Below are 22,718 nucleotides of genomic sequence, written 5' to 3' on the forward strand. Positions count from 1 at the left end.
GACTCCATGGATCCACCGTCTACTTCTCTCTCACCTGCTATGAACTGACTCCCTTTTCTTACTTGTACTTTCTATTTCTTTCTCATTTGGGCTGTGGGTGGACTGGCCCGGTCGCAGACCCACTGCACCTCAGGACCTTTCAGCTGAGATTCTCACTTCTTCTGGGTCTTAGCTCAGTGCCGGTAAAAGAAAGAGGAAGAAGTGCCTCCAGTTTCTCTCTCCCAGTTGGATCCCAGCCCCTGGCCCCGCTGTGTATGGGTATAACCCCCTTGGCAGCTGAGGTTGAAGAGCAAGGCACCAACGTGACTCACACCTCCAGGGAAGACACAGAAAAGGCCTCCTATACACTGAAGTAACTGGGTGAGCACAGCTTGTCTGTATTAGAGACACTAATTACAACTGTTAGTCTCTTGCTGTCATTTCAACCGGGCTAGCAAAAGACTCCTGTGTTAGTAAAGGACATGAGAAGGAAGCGTGAACATTTCCTCATTTCAGGAACAGTATGGTCTCACCCCCATGTTCACTGCAGCATTATTTATAATACCCAGCACATGGAAACAACCCGAGTGTCTTTCAGTGAATGAATGATAAAGAAAATGTGGTCCACATATACAATGGAATACTATTCAGCCATAAAGAGAAAAAAAAACCCCACTATCTGTGACAACATGGGTGGACCTTGAGGGTATTATGTTAAATAAAGTCAGAGAAAGACAAATATTGTATGATGTCACTTATATGAGGAATCTTAAAAAAAAAAAACCAACAAACCCACACTTACATATAAAAAGAACAGATTGGTGGTTCCCAGAGGCAGGGGGTCATGGGTGGGCGAAATAGAAGAAAGGGGTCAAACGGTACCAACTTCCAGTTATAAAATAAGTTCTGGGGATGTAATGGACAGCATGGTGACTGTAGTTTATTATACTTATTGTACATCTGACTGTTGCTTAGAGAATAGATCTTAAAAGTTCTCATCACAAGAAAGTTAGTAACTATATATGGTGACTTACTGTGGTGATGATTTCACTATACATATATTTATATATATAATATGTTATATATATATATATATATATATATATGTTGTACACCTAAAACTAATAGAAGGTTATTGTCAATTATATAGTAATAAAACTGGGGAAAAAAACAGAAAACCATTATTTTTCAGTTGTGAAGCAATAATAATAGTAAAGCTAATCAAAGCAAAATTGGAGGTACCAAGTCCAATGGGCTTAGGCCATAGTGTAGTTCTAATGAGAATGGAAGCTGAGGGCTAAGGCCTAGGTCTGCTCCCTTAGGGGGAGAGAAAGGATGGTAACTCATGACTCTCACTGTTTTCTCTCACCAACTCAAATTTCATGTGCTGCTACACGTGTCTACTTGTTTTCTCTTCAAGAGCAATGGCTACACATTTACCTCAGCTACGTAATAAAAAAAGAACAGATGAGTTCAGCTCATTTGTCAGTGACACATGAGTATGGTTAGGTAAAGAATTATTAGTGTAAATGGTATTAAACACAGAAATAAAGCAAATAAAAACTAATCTGGTGAAGCATTAAATCCAGGAAATAGCATTTTCAAGGCCAATGATTTAGATGGAAGAAAATAACCTCAGCACAGAAATACATTTGACATGAGCTTTGTTCCCAATTCTAATGCAATACCAACCAAAGGGAAGTCCTTCAAGCTTTCTGTGTCTCCACAAGAGAGGTTAGAAGGGGTGAGGTCACATTTACACATATCACTGCATGTGACATGGGTTAAACTAGGGGACAACAGAGAAGGAAAAGCCACACTCAAATGCTCATGAACTTTTTTTCCATTTTGGTTGGGGGAGGGTACTTTTTAATGTGGTAAAAAACCTGTAATATTTACCATCCTAACCATTTTAAAGTGAACAGTTCAGTAGTGTTAAGCATATTTATATTGTTGTGCAACAGATCTCTGGAACCATTTCATTTTGCAAGACAAACTCTATAGGCTTGAATGCTCACAATCTTTTTAAGAGTGATCCTGTCTACTGGCCAGTGAGGCCTGGGCAGGGTCCTGGCTCTGACCTCATGAGGCGAACATTCTCTCCTTTGGAGAAAAGAGAGGTGTGGTATGGAGAGAGGTGGTGGGGTCCCTTCCTTTCTCTCAACATTTAACACCTGTGCCTACAAGAAACGAGATCACAGCCAACGGATAGATTAAAACCAACAGATAGGTTAACCAAAACTCAAATGTGCTGTGCCCCAGCTTTGGATAAATTCACTGCCATCACTATCTGACAATAAGCCGTCCCTCAAAAGATTTTAGTAGTCAGCCCAAAAGCTACTGTCACTTCTCTTTTTAAATATTCAACATACCTTGGAATCCTGAGACTATTTGGACAACGTCTTCATAAACCATTAGAGTAGCTGATCGTTCCGGAAGCAGGCCAAGGCTCAGGGAAGAAAACACTGCAGACACAAACATAGATGTAAGGGAATTGTCACATAAATATATATTTGGTCTCTGCTCTGGTTCCTGCTCTGGTTCCAAAATCTTGTGTAATTTGCCGAGTGATGGGGGTGACAGGAGTGTCTTTTGTAATGAGGGGACTCTGGGTGGCTCCTGGATTGGGGCTGGTTGCCAGGAAGATCAAGCCATGATTAGAACCTTGGAATTTGCAGCCCCACCCCCCATCCTCTGGGAGAAGGAAAGGGCTGGAGACTGAGTTTATGATTGGTCACACCTACGTGATGAGGTCTCCATGAACATCCCCAAAGCGGGGGATCTGGGGAGCTTCTGGGCTGATGAATACATGTATGTGCCAGGAGGGAGATGCAACCCAACTCCCCAGGGACAGAAGCTCCTGCGCTCAGAACCCTTCCAGGTCTCGCCCCATGTACTTCATCTGGTCGCTCATATGTATTCTTTACAATATCCTTTACAATAAACTGGCACATGTAAGTTAAATGTTTCCCTGAGTTCTGTGAACCATTATAGCAAACTACTGAACCTGAGGGGGGCTCATGGAAACGCCCGATTTTAGCTGGGCAGTCAGGAGGACCAAAGGCAGTCTGGGACCTGTGTCTGAAGTTGGGCGGGGGCTGTCTTGTGGGACTGAGCCCTTAGCCTGTGAGGTCTGCACTAACTCCGGGGAGTTAATGTCGGAACTGAGTTGAATGGTAGGACATGCAGTCGGTGTCCAGAGAGTTGGAGAATTGATTGGTTTGAGGAAAACTTCCACTCATTTGGTGTTAAAAGTGTCAGAGAAAGGAAACAGTTCTTCCTTTCAGACAGACTTCTGCCTTGTCACAGGAGCGCCGCCATCCCTCCTGCAACTGTGGGCTATCCTACAGCAGTCTGCCGTTTTTTATTCATTTACGGTTTTTAGTAAAGCATTTGAACCTCTTCATATAGGAATATATAAAAAGTTACATTGTATGCCGTATAAAAATATAGAATTTGTGTATATGTAACATGAGCTATTAACATTAAGACAGACCTCAAAAATACCTGCTAAGGTAATTGTGTGTCTGATGGTAAAAGAATATTCTAGGAACTAATAAGATGATAGAACTTGTGCTATTTCATTTTAATTACTTTATTTACTTATTTAAAGTTATATTTCATTGTTTATGCTATTACAGTTGTCCCAGTTTTCCCCCCTTTGCCCCTCTTCACTCAGCCCCACCCCCCTCCCTCAGGCCGTCCCCACACTGTTGCCCAAGCCCGTGGGTCATGCTGATAGTTCCTTGGCTAATCTGTCCCCTGTGCTGCACTTCACATCCCATGACTGTTCCCTAACTACCAATTTGTATTTCTTAACCCTCTCACCTTTTTCACCCAGTCCCTTACACCCTTCCCATCTGGAAACCATCACAACATTTTTTCTATCTATAATTTTGTTTGTTCTGCTTGTTTGTTTGTTTTTAGATTGTTGATAGATATATATTTATTGCCACTTTATTGTTCATATTTTTTATCTTCTTCTTCAAGAAGACCCTTTAATTCAGGGGTACCCAACCTCTGGGCTGTGGACTGGGACCCATACAGGTCTGGGCCTGTTAGGAACCAGGCCGCACAGCAGGAGGTGAGCTTGAGTGTCAATGCTTGAATTATCCTGAAACCATCCCCTCTCTCCCAGTCCGTGGAAAATTCCTCTTCCACAAAACCAGTCCCTGGTTCAAAAAGGTTTATGAAATGTTAAAGTTTAACATTCCATAATGTTGGTTTGGTGGTGATGAATTCCTTTAGCTTTTTATTGTCTGGGAAGCTCTTTATCTGCCCTTCAATTCTAAATGACAGCTTTGCTGGATAGAGTAATCTTGGTTTTAAGTCCTTGCTTTTCATCACTTTGAATGTTTCTTGCCAATCTCTTCGAGCCTACAAAGTCTCTTTTGAGAAATCTGCTGAGTTTTATGGGAGCTCCCTGTAGGTAACTAACTGCTTGCCTCTTGCTGCTTTTAAGATTCTCTCTTTGTATTCAACCTCTGGTATTTTAAGTGATGTACCTTGGTATGGGCCTCTTTGGGTTCATCTTGTCTGGGACTCCCTGTGCTTCTTGGACTTACACGTTTATTTCCTTCACCAAGTTCAGGAAGTTTTCTGTCATTATTTTTTCAAATAGGTTTCCAAAACTCGTGCTATTTTAAAAATTAAGTACCTCCTGGACTTCCAGCTAAAAGATTCACAAAGCCTATAAGTTTCTGAGTAAAACATGAATTTAAGAGAAAACAAATAAATGTATTATAGAATAATAATCACCAGCATTACTGAACCCTTCCTAACTTGCCAGACACTATTCTAAGTGCTTTAATTTTGGTAATTTATTTAAATCTCAAAACAACTCTATGTAATAGGTACTATTAACATACCCATTGACAAGTAAGGAAACAGGTTTATAAATAAGGAATCAATTTGTCCAAGATCCTATAGCTGATAAATATTGGAGCTGGGATTTGAAGTTTGGAGTCTGTTCTCAACCACCACGCTCCAAGAACTTGTATCAAAGTCCAAGTCTCTAAGTTTAAAGAGGAGAAACATGAGACCAAAGAGGTAAAGTGACTTTCTGGGAAAATATTAGGAACCAGAAATATTAAGTGTTAAGAATATCAATGACTTAGCACTACTGGCTCATAGTCATACCAAAGGGAACTAGTCAGCTGGCCTTGGATGTAATCCCTCTACCAAGTCAGCATATTTAGCTGCCACTATGTACAAGGCCCAGTACTATGTGTGGAACAGATCAGAGTTGGAGGCAGTGTGCTTTCAAGGGTTCTACATTAAAAAGGGGCTACGTCGCAAGTGCCATGAGAAAGCTAAGAAGGCATTATCGTGTTATAGAGAATAGCCTAGCAGCTCATCAAAATGTTAAACACATAGAGAATAGCCTAGCAGCTCATCAAAATGTTAAACACAGAGTTTCCATGTGAGTCAGCAATTCCACTCCTAGGTATATATTCAAGAGAACTGAGAATATATGTTTCCACAAAAACCTGTATATAAATGTCCACAGCAACATTAGTCATATTAGCCCCAAAATGGAAACAACCCAATATCCATCAACCAATGAAAAGGAAAACAAAGTGTGCTCTATCCACACAATGGAATATTGTTCACCCATAAAAAGGAATAAAGTACTGATTCAAGTTACAACATGAATGGACCTTGAAAACATTATGTTAAGTGAACGATGCCAGACACAAAAGGCCAAGTATTATAGGATTCTGTTTATCTGCAATATCCATAGTGACAGAGAGATTAGTGGTTGCCAGGGGCCAGAGGGAGTAAGGAAGAATAAGCTGATGCTAATGGGTATGGGTACTTTTGAGGGCAAAGGAAATATTCTGGTATTAGATAATCATTATATATCTTTGAGAACTGCATAGTTTTATGTGTATAATATGTATATGAATTATATTCCAAATACAAAATTAAAAAAAGAATTAAGAGAAAAAAAAAAGAATCCATCTCAGGGGTTCAAAGTTAGGAGAAAAATCCACACCGGGTTGGGGGAGGGAGGATCAGTAATGCCTGTGAACTAGAACTGATGGGAGGAACCCTGAGATTAATCTTGCAAAACCACTTCAAAGGTAAACTTAACCTTCACTAACAATGACCCCTTCACCTGGTGGGACAGGGTACCTAATGGCCAGAAAGAAAGGGCCAGATTTTTCTGCCTGTAGGAAACTACTTACCTCAAAGCTCAGGCAGGTATTGCACTCCCTGCATCTCTAAGCACAGGCAGCTGGACACTGTCCTGCTCCGTGAGAGGGTGTAAGAGCTCTGTGCGGACTGCGGTGGGGGACTCTGAGCTCTAAAACTGCCTGTAATCATCTCAGATGTGTGGGACCATCGCGAGGTGTTTTAAAAACATTTCTAACCTAAACATTTGGTACTTCCATACATGAAGCATCTGCTCTAGCAAACTGTTTCTCAAACCTTATTTTGTATGTTTCCGAATAGTTTTCGTGGAGGAATGTTCAAGCTTAATGTAAAATTTGATGCAGATTTGTTGCTCTATTCACTCAGTCATTTTGAATGTGACAGCCACTCAGTACACATGCTCACTCAACAGGAGAAAAAACCAATTTCTTGTCATGAGTGTGCTGTGTGGTGTCAGAGGCTCCAGCAGGGGCTTCCTGAAGCAGGAGGGAGGGGACTATGAGCCTCCAATGGACTGAGTGCCCCAGTGGGATGGAGGTGGCAGAGGTGCTCAGATCTGCTGGTAGAGGGTATTTTAACCATCACAGAGGAGATGCTGACTAACGTCTGGAGGTTCTTGTCATGCCAAGGAGATGTGTGTTTTTTGATAAGCAGAGAGGAAGGAACATCTAAGTCTACCTGGGAGAGTCAGGAAGATTTAACACCGCACCGGGTACTAAAGAACAGAAGACAAACTTTCCAAGAGAACAGTGGTAGAAGAATGATAATGCAGACAAATGTGAAGAGAGTAAAATGTCAGATTCCCGCAGAGAACAGCAAGTTGCTCAGGATGACATACATAAGGGAGAAGCAGCTAGGGGAGGAGGGTCTGTGTGTTGTGTTTAGTCTAAACTTTATCCCAAGGACACCGAAGCACTTTAGGCAGATGTATAATTGTGTGTGTGTGTGTGTGTGTGTGTGTGTGTACATATACCCATATTTTGCCGTTATAATGTGCACTTTTTTGTCCAAGTTTTTTAGGGAAAAATAAGGATGTGCATTATACATGTGTAGTATTAATTCCATAGCTATATAAATGTTTTTAATTCTTTTACTTATGCATTAAAAGTGTAACTCTAGAAAGCAGTAATGATATCCAAATGCAAAATAATACCATGGAATATAATAATAGGTTTTGTTTCTAAATATAAATTTAAAAAATTGAGTTAAAAATTAAAATGAAAGATTTTTTTTCCTGAAACTTTGGGCCAAAAACATGGGTGTGCATTATACAGGGCAAAATGGTATGTATAGGAGGTCCTTCCAGAAAGTACACAGCCATGTAATAAGAAAAATAGAGACACTTACTGAAGAAGATACAAAATACAAGAAGCCTTGTATATAGGACAATGATGCCTCAGTCCCCTTCCAACTAGGCACCTTGGGCCCTCACACAGTTCTCCCAGCATCTCTTCCACTATTCAAAATACTCTGCAAAATCCTTTGTTGGAATCATCATCAGCTGCCCCATTATATTTTCCTGAATCTCTCTGATGGTCTGAAATCTCTTCCCTTTCAAAGGTGATTCTAGTTTTGGAAAAAGGCAGAAGCCGCAGGGCGCCAAATGTGGACTGTAAGGGGTGCTGAGTCACCTGGCTGATTTGATGTTTCATGGAAAAACTCTGCACCAGACATGATGCATGAATGGGTGTGTTGTCAGTGATGAAGCTGCCAAGCACAAGTTGCCTGTAGCTGCGGCCTTCTGAATCATCCAGATAGTTTCCTTGGAGGAATGTTCAAGCTCAATGCAAAATTTGATGCAGATTTGTTGCTTGACTCACTCAGTCATTTTGAATGTGGTGGCCACACAGCACACACGTTCACTCAACAGTGTGTACTGCCCCCACTGACTAGTACAGTGAAGTTGTCATTGTTCATGCATGTGCATTCCAATCTCCTCTCCTTGGCTGCCAGGTTACAGTGATGTCACACAAATCATTCTCGTTTATTAACAATGGCTGTACTTTTTCCAGACAGACCCTGTATATGTATGTATGTATATATGTGTAAAATATACATATATACACATTATACATACACACATATATACACATATTTTATATATACATATATTAAATATAAAAATTATATGCTTATATAAAATATTATATATAAGATGACACTAATGCTCAGTAAAATAGAGCGAGCCAGCAGCCACTGCAGTAGTCCCAGAGCACTGCAAAAGGTCCAGTGGACAATCCCTATGGAAAGGAAAATAATTAAGATGTGGAATTATAGTCCCTAGTTGACAGATTATATTTTATATAGCTAAATTTGTTTTACCTGTTTGTCAAGCTGACTTGTCCCCCCACCCCCAATCTATACCACCTTCCTTGAAAGAGGAAAAAAATATGTATTTATATATAAAAAGATATAATATATAATAATATATAATATATAGAGGAAAAATATACATTTGTATATAAAATATATATTATATACAAAATCATATTACATATTTTATATATTTATATATTATACTTGTAAAATATATATTACACTTATATAATATATAAATATAATAGTATATTATATTATACAGTGAAGTTGTATACATATATTTATATATTATATAAGTATAATATGTAAATATAAATATATATAATATATATATTTTATATATAGTGCATATATAAATATATATCCTCTAGGAACTAGCCAAGGATGAAAAAAGGAATCCATTCCAAAATCTCATAAGTATGCTTTTTCAAACAAAACCAGGCATGCACATGTTTTTTAACATACAGAGGTGGGCAAAAGTAGGTTTACCGTTATGACTATGTAAAACAGTGTTTATTATTTAGTTATTAGTTATTGTATTATTTGCCTTCTTATTATTGTCATTACTTCATATCCTTACTTATGATTTATCTTTTAGGTAATGATAGCTGGTAATTTAACCTATTTGTCCACCCTGTATTTTAGAAGAGGCTACCAACTTTTCTCTCTTCCTTGCCCAATTATCTGAATACCAGGAGTGTTAGTGTTGGCCTCCAAAATTATGCATGAACAAAATAAGTAGTTTACTCTGCTTTTCACAATAGACCGGTCTAAATTTTGGCCACACTTTCTGCGAGAGCCTAAGTAGGAGAATCTTTCTTATGTTGACAAGGCAACCAGGGAAAAATAATCAAAGACATGGGAGGGCCCTTGAAATCATTAATTTAGTCTTATTAATTTAGGTCAGAAATGAGAGATGTGGGCTTAGAGAGCCAGATGGGCCCACATGTGCAGGGCCAGCTGGGGGCAGGCAGGTGGAAACCCAGGTATCTCCATGCCTAGTCCAAAACTCTTTCTATTAAACTACACTGTTCCCATTATTTGACTCATTTAAGAAAATGGACCCTAGGGGAATGGCTGCTTTTTCTCAAATGATCATGTCAACAATGTCAAAATGAATATAATTACAATTGGTCCACATTATTTGTGAATGTGTCAACTCCCTATAATTTATTTGTAATCCCCAGATCAATCCTCACGGTGCTTTACGTGTGCGTGTACAAAGCAGTTAAAGATTTGAGTCTCCTGACGTGCACAGTCCCAACTCAGGTCGAACAAGGCAGCACTGCCTTCTTGTTTTAGCTCTCATGCCATAAGCATCCTTTTTTGTGATCGCTTCAGGCTTTCTGGATTTTTGACTGCTAAGTATGTCTCAGATTTATCCCCATTTTTCTAAAATTTCCCTAAATAATTTCTTCAGTTATATCTATATTACCTTCCATAGCTCACGAAACAGTGGTCTCAACCTTTAGTGAAAACTTTTATCTGTAAGTTTACCTATAAGTATCAGTAAGAAAGGGGTTGTTTGTTAAAATGCAAACTCCTGGGTTAACCTCCCCAAATGAATGGTTGAGTCCTGGCATCTGTATATGTTTACAAGCACCTCCTGGTGCAAATATCTATTCATCCTCAAGACTCAGCTCCCCTCTGACATGCCCCCCTTCCCGGAAGCCATCATTCACTCACCTAGGCTGGTTAACAGTCCTCTCAGGTACCCCTACATTGATATATTTTATTTATATATTTGTGTGTGTGTGTGTGTATATAATATATACACAAATATATCAACATTTATCTCCTTAGATGAAAATGGCATCTGTGGCTGACTTCACAACTAAATTATAAACTTCCTAGGGGCAAGTTCTGTGTCTCTGGGTCTCTCTTCTCAGTTCCCAGGGCAGTGCCTGGCACATAGTAGATCCTTAATAAATGTAAAACGAACTACAGAGAATTTGTGAATAAGGGTAGACACCACAGCTTTATAAGCCAGGAAGAGCCACACGTAGCTCCCCTGTGTCCCCAGAGGCAGCAGGGACCTTAATGGAGTGTGTCCAGTGTTCTGTGGTGCAGAGATGGGCACCAACATTGCCAGGCACTGTGCTGGGTGCCACATATTTATGGAGCACCTACTGTGTTTTAAGCATTGTCAGCTAGTTTACATATGTTCACTACTTCTTAATCAGAACAACTCTGTGAGGTGGTTATTAGCTCCATTTTACAGAGATTGGCATCAAAGCTAGAGGGGCTCAAGCACAGCCTGGGAGCCAGAATCTAGGTCATTTGCTGTCCCAAACTCACGCGTCCACCGCTACCCTGGCAGCATTTCTGCCAGCCGTCAGCCCATCCTTGTTGCTCATCTAATGGTGCAAACATATGATGTGGTCATGCACTAGATGGGGCCTTAAATGTGGGAACAGAAGAGACCTAACGGCTGCTCCCCACCCACCCATCCCAAGCTGAATCTGTGTCAGGTACCATTCTAGCTCCCTGTGGTGGACTGACTACTTTGAAGTGGTGAATGGTAATGTGGCTTAAAATAAGAGATACGTATTTGGTCTTGGTCTCTATTCTGAGTACAGAGCTTCTAAAACCCTCAGCATTTCCTAAGTGAGGAGAGCTATAAAGGTGTCTTTTGTTATTCATAATAAACTCCGGCATGGATGGGAGGGGCATATGTTAATGTAGTGGTTTTTGGAAAGCCCCTAGATAGCCTAAGGATGGGAGCTGGTTGCCCGGAACCAATCACACACAAGAGGGCTGGAACTTTCAGCCCCACCCCCTGACATCCGGGGAGGGAGAGGGGCTGGAGGTTGAATCAATCACCCACAGCCAAAGATTTAATCAATCATGTGTATGTACTGAAGCCTCCATAAAAACCCAAAAGGACAGGTTTGGAGAGCTTCCGAGCTGGCGAGCATGTGGAGGTGTTGGGAGGGGTAGACACCTGGAGAGCATGAAAGTTCTGTGCTCCTTCCCACATACCTGCCTGATGCATCTCTTCAAGCTCCCTGTTTCTTTAGTAGCCTTTATAACAAACCAGTCATCTAGAAAGCAAATTGTTTCTCTGAGTTCTATGAGCCATTCTAGCAAATTAGTCAATCCCCAAGAGAGAGGCTGAGGGAACCTCTGATCCACACAGAGCCAGTCAGAAGCACAGGTGTTGACCTGGATTTCCTTTGGCATCTGAATCAGCATGTGTCAGGGGCAGGCAGTCTCATGGGGCTGATCCCTTAACCTGTGTGTTCTGACACTGTCTCCAGGTTGATAGTGTCAGAATTGAGTTAAATTGTAGGACACCCAGCTAGTATATGAGAATCTGAGATTTGTTTGATGTGTGGAAAGAAATCCACATGTTTTGGGATGAGAAGGGCCGGACGAGGAGGACTGTGAGAGAGGAGATACACAAAAGTGCTTTCTCTTAGCAGGTTAGAATGGGGAAGAGAAAGACCATCTCACCAAGACTCCCCTCATCTTTGGCCAGCGTTGCTCTGAGGCCCAGGAAGCAGAGCCAGGAAGCTCCATGCCAGGACACTGCCCCATGCACCAGGCTGGTAATAATCAGTAAGGTACAGAATGTAACGCTGCACAAGTGCGCAGACAGACACTCTAAGGCTTTGACTCCAGGGTGTGTATACTAAGGGGGAGCCCCAACCACCTTCACACATGACCCCACCTTTCTTCCCATAAGAGACTCCTCAAGGTAAAGCAGAGACTAAGCAAATGCTTTCCTGATTGTCTGACTTCTACTTTCAAAATCATTTCTGTGTCTCACTCTGTCACTAGCCTGACCATGAACTCTGTTTTAGAGAAAGGTTAATAAGAGCACCTTACCAGGTAATCGGATTGGCTTCCATGGGGCAGAGTTTGGCACATAGGCATGCTTTGTGGCAGTGACGATCAACTGACTGCCCAGCTTATACCGGAACTTGATGAAGACGACACCATCGGACCCTGAGGTGCCAAAGGCGATGGAGACCTGGTTGGTGAAAATCTCGACGCGCGCGTCCGGGACTGGCTGATGGGTGCTGGCGTCGCTGATGTGGACCTTCAGTGTGACCTCTGCAAGAGGAGAAAGCAATACAAAACAACTTTAACTGGGCCACTTCAACAGTGCTGTAAGTGTTACAGGAGGTGGTGAGTGAGATATGATAAGAAAATTGAGATCTACACCCAAAATACGAATAATTTTAACATGGGAAAATTTCCTTCTTAGAGATCCCATTTTATTTTATATGATTTCCTATTTTGTTCAAAACCACTATTCCTCACAAACTGCTTTCCCTTCGCTTCTTCCTGCTCACACGAATAACTGAGATAAAATTTCTATCCCTTTAGATGGAAAAAAATATTCCAAACAAATGGGCATGAGAAAAAGGCCGGGGTTGCCAAACTTGTATCAGACAAAGTAGATTTCAAAGCAAAGGCCATAAAGAGAGACCCAGAGGGGCACTTTATAATACTTAAAGGAAGAATCTATCAAGAAGACATCAACATTGTAAACTTATATGCTCCCAATATAGGAGCCCCCAAGTTTATAAGGAAATTGTTGGATGATTTCAAAAAAGATAGAGACAGCAACACACTGATAGTAGGGGATTTCAACACCCCACTGTCAAAAATGGACAGATCTTCCAAACAAAATATTAATAAACATATTGTGGCACTGAACGACACACTGAATCAAAGAGACTTAACTGACATATATAGAACCTTACATCCCAAAGGAGAAAAATACACATTCTTTTCAAATGCTCATGGCCGTTTTTCAAAGATAGACCACATGATAGGACACAAAGCAAACCTCAGCAAATTCATGGAAAATTGAAATAATACCAAACGTTTTCTTGGACCACAAGGTATTGAAACTGGAAATCCACCTCAAAGAGAAACTTCAAAAACTTACAAACTCATGGAGACTGAACAGTAGACTATTAAACAATGAGTGGGTCAAAAATGAGATAAGAGAAGAAATCAAAAAATTTCTGGAAACAAATGAAAATGAACAGACAACTGTCCAAAACCTATGGGACACAGCAAAGGCGGTCCTGAGAGGGAAGTTCATAGCAATAGAGGCTTCCCTAAAAAAGATAGAAACATTTCAAATAAAAGACCTAACACTACAACTTCAAGAACTGGAGAAACAACAACAAATAAATCCCAGAGCAAGTAAAAGGAAGGAAATAGTCAAGATTAGAGCAGAACTGAATGACATGGAGACAAAAAGAACAATTCAGAGGATCAACCAATCCAGGAGCTGGTTCTTTGAAAAGATAAATAAAATTGACATGCCTTTAAGCAGACTCATCAAGGAAAAAAGGGAGAGGACCCAAATTAATAATATCAGAAATGAAAGAGGAGAAATAACAACGGATACCACAGAAATACAAATGATCATCAGAAACTACTATGAACAATATATGCCAAGAAATTTGAAAATCTTCATGAAATGGACAAATTTTTAGAAAAGTATAATCTTCCAACACTGAAGGAGGAAGAAACAGAAAGCTTGAACAGACCGATAACAGCCGGGGAAATGGAAGCAGTAATCAAGAAACTCCCAACACACAAAAGCCCTGGGCCAGACAGTTTCACAGGAGAATTTTACAAGACATTTAAGGAAGAGCTAACCCCTTTCATTCTCAGAGTATTCCAAAAAATCCAAGAGGAGGGAAGACTCCCAGACTCTTTCTATGAGGCCAGCATCACCCTGATTCCAAAACCAGACAAAGACCCTACAAAGAAAGAAAACTACAGGCCAATTTCACTGATGAACATAGATGCTAAAATCCTCAACAGAATATTGGCAAACCGCATCCAGCAATACAATACATTCAAAAGATTATCCACCACGATCAAGTGGGATTCATCCCAGGCATGCAGGGATGGTTCAATATACGCAAATCAGTAAACGTGATACACCACATAAATCAAAGAAAAGACAAAAACCACATGATCATCTCAATAGATGCAGAAAAAGCATTTGACAAGGTACAGCACCCATTTATGATCAAACCACTCAGCAAAATGGGAATAAATGGGGCATTCCTCAACGTAATAAAGGCCATATATGAAAAACCTACAGCCAACATCATACTCAACGGGCAAAAACTGAAAGCTTTCCCACTAAGATCGGGAACACGACAAGGATGTCCGCTTTCACCACTTCTTTTCAACATCGTATTGGAAGTCCTAGCCACAGGGGTCAGACAAGAGAAAGAGATAAAAGGCATCCAAATAGGAAAGGAGGAAGTAAAGCTATCATTGTTTGCAGATGACATGATAGTGTACATAGAAAACCCTGTAGACTCTACCAAAAAACTCCTCAACCTAATAAGTGAATTTGGCAAAACAGCAGGATACAAAGTCAACATTCAGAAATCAAAGGCTTTTTGTACACCAGCAATGCAATAGAAGAAGAAGAAATCAGAGAAAAAATACCATTTGATATAGCAAGAAGAATAATAAAGTACCTAGGAATAAATTTAACCAAAGACGTAAAAGACCTGTATGCAGAAAACTATACAACATTGAAAAAAGAAATTAAGGAAGACCCAAATAAATGGAAGCATATACCGTGCTCATGGATTGGAAGAATTAATATCATCAAAATGTCCATACTACCCAAAGAAATTTATAGATTCAACGCAATCCCTATTAAGATACCAATGACGTATTTCACAGAAATAGAACAGACATTTCAAAAATTTATATGGAACCATAAACGACCCCGATTAGCCTCAGCAATTCTGAGAAAGAAACACAAAGTAGGAGGGATCACAATACCGGACATCAAACTCTACTACAAAGCCACTATACTCAAAACAATCTGGTACTGGCACAAGAACAGACCCATAGACCAGTGGAACAGAATAGAAAGCCCAGAAATAAGCCCAGGTCTACATGGGCATCTAATATTTGACAAAGGGGGCAGAAGCATAAAATGGAGCAATAATAGCCTCTTCAACAAATGGTGTTGGGAGAGCTGGACGGCTACATGCAAGAGATTGAAATTGGATCATCAGCTGACACCATACACAAAAATAAACTCAAGATGGATAAAAGACTTAAATATAAGTTGCAACACCATAAAAGTCCTCGAGGAGAACATTGGCAGGAAACTCTCAGATATCCCACGCAGCAATTTTTTTCACTGGTATGTCTCCTAAAGCAAGGGACATAAAGGAAAGAAGAAACAAGCGGGACCTCATCAAAATAAGAAGCTTCTGCACGGCAAAAGAAAACATCAGCAAAATGAAAAGGGAGCCAACCCTATGGGAAAATATATTCGCTAATGATGCATCAGATAGAGGTTTGATCTCCAAGATATATAAAGAACTCACTCGACTCAATTCCAAGAAGACAAACGATCCAATCAAAAAATGGGCAAAGGACCCCGGCAGATGCTTTTCCAAGGAGGAGATACAGAGGGCCCAGAGGCATTGGAAAGGATGCTCAGCATCACTAGCCACCAGAGAAATGCAGATCAAAACCACCATGAGGTACCACCTCACACCGGTCAGAATGGCCATCATAAACAGATCCACAAACAACAGGTACTGGCGAGGCTGTGGAGAAAAGGGAACCCTAGTCCACTGTTGGTGGGAATGCAGACTGGTGCAGCCACTGTGGAAAGCAGTGTGGAATCCTCAAAAAGCTGAAAATGGAACTGCCTTTTGATTCAGTGATTCCCCTGCTGGGACTATACCCTAAGAACACCAAAACGCCAATACAAAAGAACCTATGCACCCCAATGTTCATAGCAGCACAATTTACAATAGCCAAGTATTGGAAGCAACCTAAATGCCCATCAGTAGATGATTGGATCAAAAAATGATGGTACATATACACAATGGAATACTACGCAGCAGAAAGAAAAAAAGAACTACTAAACTTCGCGACAGCATGGATGGAACTGGAGAGCATTCTGCTAAGCGAAATAAGCCAGTGGGCGAAAGACAAATACCATATGATCTCACCTATAAGCGCAACCTAACCAACAATACAAAGATGCAAGGAAAATAAGACCAGCAACACTGAAAGGAAAAGAAATCAACAGAGACAAGAGGGAAGGGGGGGGGGGGGAAAAGGAAGGGAAGGGGAAAGTCAAGGAACATATAGCGAGGACTCATGGACAAAACCAAAGGGGAAGAGCTGAGGGAGGGAAGGAGGGAGGTGGCAAGGGAAAGTGGTCGGGGGAGGCAGAGACAAATGTATTTGAAAAAATAAATTAAAATAAAATTTAAAACAATAAAATAAAAAATATTATTGAAGATCCAAAAAAAAAAAATTCTATCCCTTTAAGACACTGTACACCAAACATAATACTCTTTTATTCTTTCCAGAACTGCCTGCAAACACAGCCTGAGCAGGCTCAAGCTGCTACAGAAGCATCCTGCAGGCTCTAAGCTGTGCAGCCATATTCTTCAAAGGTCCCAGTGAAGATGGATATGAGCAACCCAGGACTGCTGTGCTGGTAATCATGAAGACAACCCAAATGTAGTCCAAAATATTGTTAAAATGGAGAACCAACCACCGACAGAGCAGGAGGAGAGAAGGTTAGAAGAAAAAAAGGACACGTTTGAAAAGATACATGAAGCTGAGTCAGTAATGTTGGCAAGAAGACATAATGAACATGGGAAATGGACAGATTTAAATTAATGTTAACATATTAAAATTGAATGGATCATGTTCAATTCATGCAAGAGATGTTTACTGAGCTGCTACTCTATGCCTAGAATTGTGAGTAATTGTGCAAACTACAGTGGTGAGGAAAAGGAGTGCACAGGCCAGTGCTATGCCTGGGGGACATTTGGTGCAGGCATGAAGGGGCACTGATGGAACAGCATGTGCAAAGGCTCAGAGGCAGGAAAAAGCCATGCATGCTTCCTAAAAAGCAGAAACAGGTTCTGAAAGCTGGACGAAGAGTGTGACGGGGCTGAGGCTCAGTGGGAGACAAGTAGGGGCGAGATCTCTCATGGCTTTAGAAGCTATCTAAAAGGACATCCTTACCCCAAGGGCATTAGAAAGTCATAAAGGCTTTAAAAAGGGGAGTAGAAATCAAACTTACATTATAGAAACATCTGGCTCTAGATGAGGGACAAACTAGGGCAGAGGAGAGGCTGGGGACTGAGCTTCCAGTTAAGAGGCCTCTGTGATAACCCAGGAAGAGATGATGGTGGCCCAGACTCTAGCATGACAACGGACATCAATTGAAGGACTATGTTCCAGAACAACCAGAAGTGTATCCTGCTCCAACAAACTTGTTTTTCTTAAGTGTCTGATATCCAAAGCTCTTCCACAACTGGGGCAACCATATGAAAAAGAATGTCTTTTGCTTCTAGAACCTCAACCTTGGTAACTTGCTGGCTATCTTATGCTACTGAAGCAACCTTTTCAATACTGCAAATTTCAGCTAGTCAATCATTTTTCTCACCCATTTTTTCACATACTGACTTGATACATTTCTGGAGTAGATGATCATAAAGAACAGCTAAAGATCCCTAGGCCTAGGGACTCCACATTTGTACCAAATGAATGTCTCAAAACCTTGCAGAGCAAAAAAAAGTGCTACAGACACTGAACTTGGCTACTTCATACTATAGAAGAAAACTAATGCCAAAAGTGATAAAATTAACATCATGAAAATCAAGGATATGACATCACAAAGCATATTTAGTCAATTCCCTCCCATCTCACCACCGCCATGTCACTGCAGATCTGCAGGACGAGTCCCACACTCATTTTCTTCTTTAACTCAGTCTTCTCTGTCCCCAGGCGGGATGCAAAGCTGTAACAAATTAACTCAGCTTTCATGAGTATTCACACAGCAGAAGTCCTCTACAACAGGGCACTGGGAAGGTGGCTGTGTAGGGCTGCATAGATGATTTATACAATTTTATGGTAACACAACATTTACTAACAATTGGGATTATACTTCTGTGCTGTCTCCCCTGTTTGCTGGGATGGCAAAAAGCAGCTGAGATTTAGAAAAAGCAAAAAGATTCCTGAATAAACACAGAAAGAAAAAGTTCTGCTGAAATCAACAACCTTGAGTCTACCACTTGAATTTTTCCAACACAGGAAGCTGAGTTCATGATCTGCAATTGTGTACTTTGAAAGAGGTTATTTAGCTACTTCTTTTAGTGTGACAGGATGTGAAAAAATGTCTATATAACTAGGTAATTATTACAGACCACTGGGGTATTATTTTTTTTTTTAGTTTTGTCATTTGCTTTAATCACATGATAGTATATCATGAAGAGTCCTCCAGTTTAACAGTGCTAGATCTAGTTCATTTTTAAAAAATAGATTTTATTCTTTAGAGCAGTTTTAGGTTCACAGCAATATTGAGTGGAAGTTATAGAAATTTGCCTCTGGGGTATCATTTTTCTAGAGTAACACTTAGAATGAGATTATCCCTTCAACAAAAAACAGAATTATTTGTACCACAGGAGTAATCTTATGAATAGGTAAGTGAGTCACTATTCACTAACACTAAATCATTTTGCAGATTAAAGGAAGATGCTATAAATGTCCCCAGGTCTAAGTGTGCATTAAGATGCCCTATATTCCTCTGCTGGCCAGTGAGAGCGAAGGGATGCTGCTGCGCTAGGGCACCTGACAAGTAAACCAAAGCTAGGACATCATTCTTTCACTCCTTACACTGCACATCCATCACTAAGGTCTGCTGATTTTAATTCCAAAATAAAAGTTTCGGAGCAGGCCCCTCTTTCCCATTCTTGTTAACTAACAGTGACTTTTTCAGGCCCCTGCCATCTATCATCCAGATTACCGCTCAGTCTCATCAGAGAAACTGCCGCTGTCCTCAGGACTGGCCCTTGGAATCCCACTGAAGCCAGAGGGAGCTGTCTAAACTACTGACCGGACCACTTCCTGTGCAGCTTCAAAGACTTTAGTGCCCACCAGATGTGGCTGGCTGCTTATTTTTCTATGGTCCATGAGGTAAGAATGGCTTTTATAGTTAAACAATTTAAAAAAAAAAATCAAAAGGATAATAGTTCATGTCACAAGAGAATTATCTGGAATTCAAATTTTAGTGTCTATAAATAATAAAGTTTTATTCAAACACACTCACGCTCAGTCATTCACACACCATCTGAGGCTGGTGATATTCAGAAGTTTTAACAGAGACCCCATAGCCTGCAAAGCCTGAACTGTTTACTTTGCGCTCTTTAAAGAAAAAAAAAATGTGCCAACTCCCAACCTATGGGACACATTTCACGGTACCCCAGGTCATCCACAGTCACCCTCCCTGATGCCCAAATACTGCCCACAGGCCCCATGCACTGTCCCTCCCTCCCTCCCTCCCTTCCACGTCTCACCTCCATAGGAAATGCCTTTCTACAACTACTTTCATGTTGCTAGTTCCTATTCATCCTGTAAGAGTCCTAGTTAAGTTAATTGAGAATCTACTCCCGACTCACCAAACCCTCTCCAAACTGGGCTGAGACCCCTCATCTCCTGATGACAGTCCCTCAGACTGTTGACGCTGACACTGCTCCTCCTCTATTTCCATTTCAGCCGGCATTCACCGCAGGCCGCCAGCGTGGGCCAGCCGTGATGACCAGACCCCAGCGCCCGAGGAGCCGTCAGCTTTAGGTATTACATTAACGCCAAGTGTAATCACAAGATGGGAGAAGTGCCTCAAAGGAAAACTGGGTACCACAGCACAGCAAAAGGGAGGGGGACCTGCTTTTAATGGATGGTTAGGAAGGGTCTTCAAGGAGGTGTCCCTGAAGCTTGGGTCTGAAGGATACACAGCAACTAGCCAGACAGACGCACACAGAGAGGGGCAAACGCTGGGGCAAGAATGACCTGGCTACTCACGTACAGGAAAACCAGGGAGGAGGGAGCTGGCGCGGAGGCCCTCAGGCCTGCAGACGCAAGGTCACCACACACTTGCCCCTGCTTCATGGTATCTGCGGTGCTCTGTGGGCTCCTCAGGAGTAGAGGTTCTCATTTTTTAAAAATTAATTTTTGTAAGCTTAAGGCCTAGCCTGGCACCTAAAGCCGTGACACATATCAATAAGTTTATAAAATGAATGAATGAATGCCAGAGTGAAAAGAAAACATCTCCTAACACTTCACTGTCCAACAGAGAAACCACAGGCCACAGGTGGGCAAGTAAATTTAACTTCTAATTAATTAAAATAAATTACATTAGACATGGAGCTTCTCAGTCACCCCCGGCACACATTTCAAGTGCTCAACAGCCACCACGTGGAAGTGGCTCCCATACTGAACAGGACAGACAGATTTCCATCATCACAGGGAGGTTCTATTCTATTTGTGCTACAAACTCTTATCTCAGAATCTGAGTAAAGAAATCCAGAGCATCAGAATAGTTCGAGGATCTGAGCATGGCTCTGAGCCCTCACGGATGGGACCTTCCCATAAGGCTCTGTGTGACCTCTCCCCACCGCACCTGACCAAATACCTCCCTGCCCTCATTTCCTATGCCGCCCTTTTCCAGGGAATCCGAACAACTCCCTCCTTGCCTGGCACACTCTCCCCGACCCAACCCCAGACACCCATCCATGCAGCTTGTTCTCTCAGTGCCTTCAGTCGCTGTTTAAATGTCACCTCCTAAATGAGGCCTACACTGATCACCAGCTAATTTTTAAAACCGTTATTGAAATTTTGGAACCCAGATAAAAGTAGAGAGAATAGTATGAGGAAACCCTCTGCACTGATAAACAAATTTCAATTGCCAACTTTCTACCACTTTTGTTTCATTAATTTTCGCCCCTATTCAATTTCATTTCCTCCTACCACTCCCTTCCGACCTTTTCTTCCTTTTTCTTTTTCTTTTTTGCTGGAACATTTTGAAGCAAATCCTAGGATTATATTCAGTCACATTATTTCCCCATAAATATTTCAATTTACAACAAAGGCTTTTAAAATCATACCCTAAATAACATTATCATACCCAATACGTGTAACCACCTCTTTATATCATCTCATACCCAGCAGGCATTCACTTTTCTCTGATTATCTAAAACTGTAACGGGGTGCAGAGTGGGGGTTCCCAGAAAATAGCAGAGTCTATTCCCCACAAACCATGATTGGGGGAGGGGGAAGTAGAGGATACAGTGTTTAAGATACTGTGTATAATGATGGCAAGTTAATAGCTGTGCTGCTGTCTAGGGTGAAAGGTGTATGTGACCTTAAGAGTGTATCATGACTCCCAACAGAGCCAGGGGAGGCAGATGCCCACATCACAGGGAACACTTGCCCTGACTAAAGATGACAGCCGAAGGGAGGTAAAAGATACGGGAAACTGGCAAAAGTAGCACCTCATAGGAGAGGCCATCTATGAGGTCACATAGGAAGTTCTGGGCCGAGCATTTAAAAGGGTGGACGGGCTGAGAGAGAAGGAGCAGCAGCCACACAGTATGGAGGAAAGGGTGTAGGAAAGAGCCTCACTATGAGGTCTGGAGTAAGAAGACCTGGCAGAGCTGACGGAGCTGTGCGGGGACCTGCTTAAACAGGCACAGATCCGTGAGAGATGCTTGGAGCTGAACTATGACCAGGAACGCTGAACTACAGACTTTGGATTCTCTGAAGGACATATGGAGAAGCCACTCTCCTGGGCTGTGTGCCTCCCTGGACTCCACCGTGATCCAGTGTAACACGGCACATGTTTTCCTGGACTATTACACGTAGGCTGAGAACAACACACCCCAGATCCTGAAGGAGAGAGCTGCTGCGAGAGGATGGCAACTCTGAAACCCACAAGTGCACATTCCAAAGGGGATGGAGATCTGCTTGCTCAGCTGACTTAAGAACAGATAAGGAAATGAGGAACTTTTGGGCATAGTTTTGGCTTATAGCCCTTTGGGGAGCAAAGGAAGCTCTGGATCTCATGAGATAGGAGGGTGCTGAGAAGGAGGTTCTCAGTCCCTCCAAGCTCTGTAAATAAAAACCTGTTTCCTTCAACATTAATTATTAGGTCATGTGTTAAGGCACCATGTGGCTGAACCATGGTTTGCTCCGTTACAAAAACACATTTTTTTTTTTTAACAAATCTGACCATCCTATCTAAAATGTCAACCCAACCGCACCCTGCACTTCTGATATTATCCTGCTCTACTTTTTCTTTTGTGCATGACACATCAATCCTGGCATGATTACAATTTATGTGTTTATTAACTAACTGACTACCAGAATGTAAGTTTTGAGAGAGCTCTTTTATCTGTTTCTTTTTTCTTCTCTATTCATGTATCCCAAGCACACAGAAT

At 41.3% G+C, this 22,718-nt stretch overlaps 1 protein-coding gene across 2 annotated transcripts in view; it reads right to left on the reverse strand.

The window, feature by feature from the left end:
- FAM171A1 (family with sequence similarity 171 member A1) overlaps positions 1–22,718 on the reverse strand; it is a 131,519-nt gene that overhangs the window by 41,755 nt on the left and 67,046 nt on the right. For both annotated transcript variants that reach the window (XM_054593408.1, XM_054593413.1), the window contains exons 2-3: positions 12,289–12,516; positions 2,352–2,444 (exon numbers count right to left, since the gene is read on the reverse strand). In XM_054593408.1, coding sequence (XP_054449383.1) covers positions 2,352–2,444; positions 12,289–12,516 — 321 coding nt within the window. The remainder of the gene's footprint in view (positions 1–2,351; positions 2,445–12,288; positions 12,517–22,718) is intronic.

This window comes from Pteronotus mesoamericanus, unplaced genomic scaffold, assembly GCF_021234165.1.
Source record: "Pteronotus mesoamericanus isolate MK-2021 breed Mesoamerican mustached bat unplaced genomic scaffold, CSHL_Meso_final contig_130, whole genome shotgun sequence".
In the NCBI taxonomy this organism is placed as follows: Eukaryota; Metazoa; Chordata; class Mammalia; order Chiroptera; family Mormoopidae; genus Pteronotus; species Pteronotus mesoamericanus.